Source organism: Pteropus medius, unplaced genomic scaffold, assembly GCF_902729225.1.
Source record: "Pteropus medius unplaced genomic scaffold, Ma_sr-lr_union100, whole genome shotgun sequence".
NCBI classification, from domain to species: Eukaryota; Metazoa; Chordata; class Mammalia; order Chiroptera; family Pteropodidae; genus Pteropus; species Pteropus medius.
In genome coordinates, this window is record NW_024345914.1 from 1 (window position 1) to 2,633 (window position 2,633).

Here is a 2,633-nt window from a genome sequence, read left to right on the forward strand (position 1 = left end):
CAAAGGAAGGCCGTTCTAAATAATACGTAGCATAGTGTCCCAGCTCTGTGTGTCCTTCTAGTCCTATAGGTCGTGACCCATTTGAGGCATAACCCTTTCCCTGTGCCGTTTTGTGAAACTCTGATACAGTCGGTCCACGTTATGCGTGGATTCCATCTTGGCGAATGCGGCGCTCGGCGAAAATGCATTTGTCACCCCCGAATCCGTACGCCGGGTGCTTCAGCCGCCGTGCGCAGAGCACCAGGTCACTTGAGTCTCCCGACGAGCACGCTGCCCAGCAGCCGGAAACAGGATCAAGTGTCGGGACGTGAGCCTGTTGCATCTCGGGACTTCCCACGTGTCTGCCCCAGTGGCGGGCGGAGTGCGCCTGCCACACGCAGGGGATCTGCGGCTATGAGCGGACGTCCGTGACGTGATCGCGGTGTCTAACACGGCACCGTTGACCCCGAGGTTGGTTGGGACATTCCCTGGACAGGTGTGCCTGGCATAACCACGTGACACTTCGAAGCCGAGCGCTCTCTCCAGCGCATGGCAGAAGGAGAAGTCGGACTTGAAAAGCGAGAAGGGCTCGACACGCCGTCGCTTCGAAGGTGGAGGGGCCGAGCGACAGGAGACGCAGCGGCCGCAGGAGCCCCGGGCGGCCTCGTCAGCACGGACACAGGATGCCGTGTTGTCCGGCCACAGCGCGCGGGCTCTGCCAGGTGCCCGAACGAACGGGGAAGCGCGGTTCTCCCTCCGGTCGTCCGTCTCGGAGCCCCGACGGCCGACAGCGCGACCTCAGCCCGCGGGACCGTGAGCGGAGCACCGAGCGAGCCGCGCCGGGCTCACGCCCCTCCGGGCCGGCGGCGTTCACAGCGCCAGAAAACCAGCGAGATCGCGAGGCCGTCACAACGCCAAGCTCGAGTGTTCGCGTAGCTGGATTCCCGCCACGTCCCCCCGCGCAGCCCGATCTCTTTCATTCCCATGTCCCGGGTTCCTAGGGAGGCTCAGGCGAGGTCAAGAGTGACTGATATTTCACTAAAATATGAAAAGGAATACAGTACTTAATAGTTGGCTGCACCCCCCGCCCCCCGAGAGGCAGACTGTGTCCCCAGCATTAGCAGAGGCCTCTGGGCGGGGAGGGGATGGGGTCGCTTTATAGATGAAGGGACACTAAGGTGAGGAGAAGCAGCCGGGGGGTACGCTGAGGACGAAGAAGGGGAGCAGGGGGCGTCCCCAGGTCCAAATTCCCGGACACAGAAAAGAAGAAAGACGATGAGGTCAGCCGACCTTTGATTTGTATGACACCCAAGTGCCACCTTCTCCTGTTCTTTGAGCTGGTCCCAAAGACCCGCCCCCTCCCGGAAATTCCAAAAGGAGGGGATGTGGGCTCCCCCTGCTGGCGGGGACATCGCAAGGTTCTGAAACTGGCTGGGGACACTTCTGGGACCCACGGGCTGGTGCCCCGTGTGTTCACGTGCTTTGGCATCCGCGTGCCACGCACACAGGTGCTCACAAGTGTGTGTTGAGATGGGACGATCTCCTGCACAGGCCTAACGATGTCATTTACTTATAGGTGGCAAAGGCATGGGTGGCTGGGAAGGCGCCATCCGAGTCCCGGGCATCGTGCGCTGGCCCGGGGTGCTGTCGGCCGGCCGAGTCATCCACGAGCCCACCAGCCTGATGGACGTTTTCCCCACGGTGGTGGAGCTGGCGGGCGGCCAGGTGCCCCAGGACAGGTAGACGCGTGCGATGAGACCGCCTGTCCCTAATCCTCGAGACCCCCCCTTTACGTTTAGACGAAAAAGCTACGACACAACAACACTAAAAAGTTCTCGCATCTTCGAACGTAGGGCACAGCCTGCATGAAATAACCGAACTCGGTACATCGTAGGTTTAAATCAAGTATGGGGTCAGGCTCCCTGTTTTGCAGGTTTGGTAAAACTGTAGACCCCAGAATCAAAAGGGAGAGAGTAAACCATTCGAATGGGATCCATTGAAAACCGTATAATTTTCTGCAGTGCGACCGTGCCTGTGTCTTGAGGAAGCTCTAATAACATGATTTAAAAATCGTCTGTCGCCTCAATAACAACAAAGTGCCAACGACTCTCTCTAACACAAGAGAGAAAGTACAAGTCAATATTACGACAACGGTTTGATTCGATGCCGCTTACGGGGCCACGCGAATACTCCAGTGTAAGGGACAATAATATGAGGTGCCCAGTTTTGCACGTCTCATCACAGGAAAGCATTTTATTTGTGTACCGTCAGGATTTTCCAGAGAGAGAGAACAAATATCATATACGTGTGTGTGTGTGCGTGTGCACGCACGCACACTGCTTATGTAATGCCCATCAAACGACCCTGAAACTTAGCGACTTCGTGTCTTAAAACATCCACGTGCATCTTGGTCAGCGAGTGGCACTGTGGTCCGTGCTCCGGGAGGCGGGTCTTCCCTACGGCACTGGCCGTCAGCTGGGGCTGTCGAAGCCTGGCTCTGATTTCTCCCTCCCATGTCTTCACCGGATCAGGGTGATTGACGGCCGTAGCCTGCTGCCCTTGCTGCACGGAGCGACCGAGCACTCGGCTCACGAGTTCCTGTTTCATTACTGCGGGATGTACCTCCACGCGGCACGCTGGCATGACAAGGACAG

At 58.0% G+C, this 2,633-nt stretch overlaps 1 protein-coding gene across 1 annotated transcript in view; it reads left to right on the forward strand.

Annotated features, from left to right (window-relative positions):
- The first annotated feature begins 887 nt into the window (after window positions 1-887).
- Window positions 888-2,633, forward strand: part of LOC120612349 (arylsulfatase D-like) — a 4,125-nt gene continuing 2,379 nt past the window's right edge. Inside the window, exons 1-2 of the mRNA XM_039874778.1 lie at window positions 888-1,718; window positions 2,511-2,632. Of these exons, the coding sequence (XP_039730712.1) occupies window positions 1,567-1,718; window positions 2,511-2,632 (274 nt within the window). The 5' untranslated portion in view covers window positions 888-1,566. The remainder of the gene's footprint in view (window positions 1,719-2,510; window position 2,633) is intronic.